Source organism: Pezoporus wallicus, unplaced genomic scaffold (genome assembly GCF_028554395.1).
Source record: "Pezoporus wallicus isolate ANWC-B61680 ecotype Strahan unplaced genomic scaffold, APGP_CSIRO_Pwel_v1 contig_6373, whole genome shotgun sequence".
In the NCBI taxonomy this organism is placed as follows: Eukaryota; Metazoa; Chordata; class Aves; order Psittaciformes; family Psittacidae; genus Pezoporus; species Pezoporus wallicus.
Genome location: NW_026637042.1, coordinates 1 through 2,636, shown reverse-complemented (window position 1 = coordinate 2,636; position 2,636 = coordinate 1). Strand labels below are relative to the sequence as shown.

The 2,636-nt window shown below is 39.2% G+C and overlaps 1 protein-coding gene across 1 annotated transcript; it reads right to left on the bottom strand.

The window, feature by feature from the left end:
* Positions 1-498: 498 nt before the first annotated feature.
* On the bottom strand, positions 499-2,364 carry LOC130595779 (transient receptor potential cation channel subfamily M member 1-like). The gene is made up of 3 exons (XM_057402789.1): positions 1,954-2,364; positions 1,066-1,188; positions 499-735 (listed from the first exon to the last, which is right to left on the bottom strand). The coding sequence occupies exons 1-3, from the start codon at positions 2,116-2,118 to the stop codon at positions 586-588; spliced, it is 438 nt and encodes a 145-aa protein (XP_057258772.1). The 5' UTR covers positions 2,119-2,364; the 3' UTR covers positions 499-585.
* Positions 2,365-2,636: the final 272 nt, after the last annotated feature.

Below are 2,636 nucleotides of genomic sequence, written 5' to 3'. Positions count from 1 at the left end.
GAGGATTGAGAGAGTGCAACTCCTACGGGTTGAGACAAGAACAGTCCAGCAACAAATCACCACCGCTACTATCAGCTAAAACAATGATAAGGGAAAATAACAAGGGAAGAGAATACGATACCACCGGCCAAGAAAGCGAGTTCCACCCCGAAGCCCCTGTCCTTCCGGGTAACTCCCAGTTACCCCCCCACCCCGGGCATGACGTGCTGTGGTATGGAATACCTCCCTGGCTAGCCCGGGTCAGGCGCCCCGTCTCTGCTTCCTCACAGCTTCCCCTCCTCCCTGGCAGAGCACGAGCCTCACAGAGTCCTTGGTCAGGGTAAACATCACTTAGCAACAACCGAAAACATCGGCTTCACCAACACTGTTCTCAAGCTAGAAGTCAAAACACAGCACTGCACCAGTTAACACAAAGGAAAAACACGACTGCTACTGCTGAACCCAGGACATCTCTGAATAAAGGTAATGCTTTACTCATCAGATTCCATGAAAGTCAGTACTATTTACTTACTTATTACTTGGTTATTATTTTTACACTGAAATCCCTTAAGTTTCACAGGTGTGGAAAAAAAAAAAGTTATCAGTTTAATCATCACGACTTACTGTGTAGAACCAAAATTTGACAATAGGTGCATTATAGAATTCATAAATCTTTGTTCCAATTGGAAGGCTCTTTTGTTTTTTCTTTCCATTCTCTTCATCTCCTTTCCGGGAGCCTGTATCCACATTTGCATCCTGGAAGACCAAAGTAGTCAGTTTTCATCAATATAATAGTAAAAATAGTAATTTTTCCTCAACTACAGCCCCAGTGAACTGTGAAATGCACAATGCTTCCTCTGAGTAACAGTTTCCTCTTCTGAAAAATGTAAAAATACAAAATCTAAGCAGCTACACAGGTAATTGAGACATCCTGAGAATCCAGCCAAAACCCTCCCAAAACTTCAGATTTTCATCCTACAAAGACCATTGAGATTTTAACCAGGGTGACCTATAGCATTATCAGAGAAGTAAGTAAACTGAGCATTCCTGAGATAGTAGAACTTCTTAATAACTTCCATTACTGACCACATTTTCCTCCTCCTTTTCTCTGCTTTCATCATTTTCTTTTGATGTCTGGTAAGAATAATCATCATAACTCCGAAACTCAAGGAAAAGGATGGTGGGAGGGAAGAGAATCCCCATTATAACCTATACAACAAGAAAGAATTCAATACAGGTGACAATATTTGGTTATGTTAATAGCTATCTTAAGGCAAATCCCATAAACAACATTTTCTTTTGTATAGCATTCAAGATATTCTGCTATCGTCAAACCTACAAAAATTAGTAAGTAATACCTATGAAGCACTGGCACTAAGGTCTTGTATGAAAGATGGCACTGTGGAAGGCTTTCCATCTCCACAAATACACTGCAATTAAGAAATTCTCCTGTAAAATTAAAGGTATGCAGAGAAAGTCCATGGAATGGACAAAGTGGTGGTTTGAAGAGGGCTTCTGGTTTGTTACTGGAGTTTATAGTACTTTAGTCCCTCACTAAAATTAGTTTTAATAGTTAAAAATTGCTTACAAGGAATGTAAGAAGCATGTGTCCATGTCTGGTTCATATTCTCTCTATTCCCATTGTGTGGGCCCCTAATAGCTTGTATTCAACTGATTTTTAATCAAAGGTGTATGCTTTCAATGAACAGATGTCATCATTCATTGAAAGCCACAACTTCACTTCCAAATTCCAACTATGAGAAGCCTTTTATAGATTTGTATTTTCCTGTGTCATACAGTAATGTTCCTTAGATATCCCGAATTTGGAAACAAAAAAAAAATTAGCTTTAAAACAAGCAAGTTCTTTAAACTTCTGTAATTAGTAAGCCAATTTGTTCTATGCATACTCTACATATAATGGAGTATTATATGCAATAAACCATACCCTTGAAAACAGCTGCAGAACAGAAATACCTTAAGGCCTGGGTTTTTCCGCATGCGTAGTCGACCCATCCACATATCTGTTAGAAGCATCTGGCTGCATGTGTGAGCAATGAAGTCCCTGTGTTTAGCTGCCACAGCCAATTTCAGGCAAGTAGAATTACTCCAGTTTTTCAGCTCGTATGTCAGAAGTTTCATGGCAATCTGCTCATCATGTTTATAGGACTGATCCAAGAGTTCAACAGCCAGCTGGCCAAAATCTCTGGAAAATGCAAGGTAAGTCCAGTGAAGTCTGATTTAGAAATCAGTGTCTGCTTGCATTTGGGGTTTTCATTCTGCTCACAGGGGATCATGTTTTTCCCACACACATGTACAAGGACAAGCACAGCTGAGTCTCAAGCTTGACTTGGGACAGCCTACAAAAGTTCCCAACAGATTTTTAGTGACCAGAATTAGCTTAAACCAGTAACATCTTAAGGCCAGTTTATGTATATCATCAGATACCCCTTACTTTATGTGAGTAAACCCTGAAAATAACTTTGTGAAATAAAACTAGCTAATTTTACAGAGAGAGAAAATGAAGAAAAGAATGTGTTCTGTCAGAAAAAATGCAAGTTTTCTCATTGGTCATGTTGCCTTCGGATTCTGAGATGACATTTTAGCTCATTTACTCTTGATAAACTGACTCCAAATGGCATTCTGCAAACATACATTCT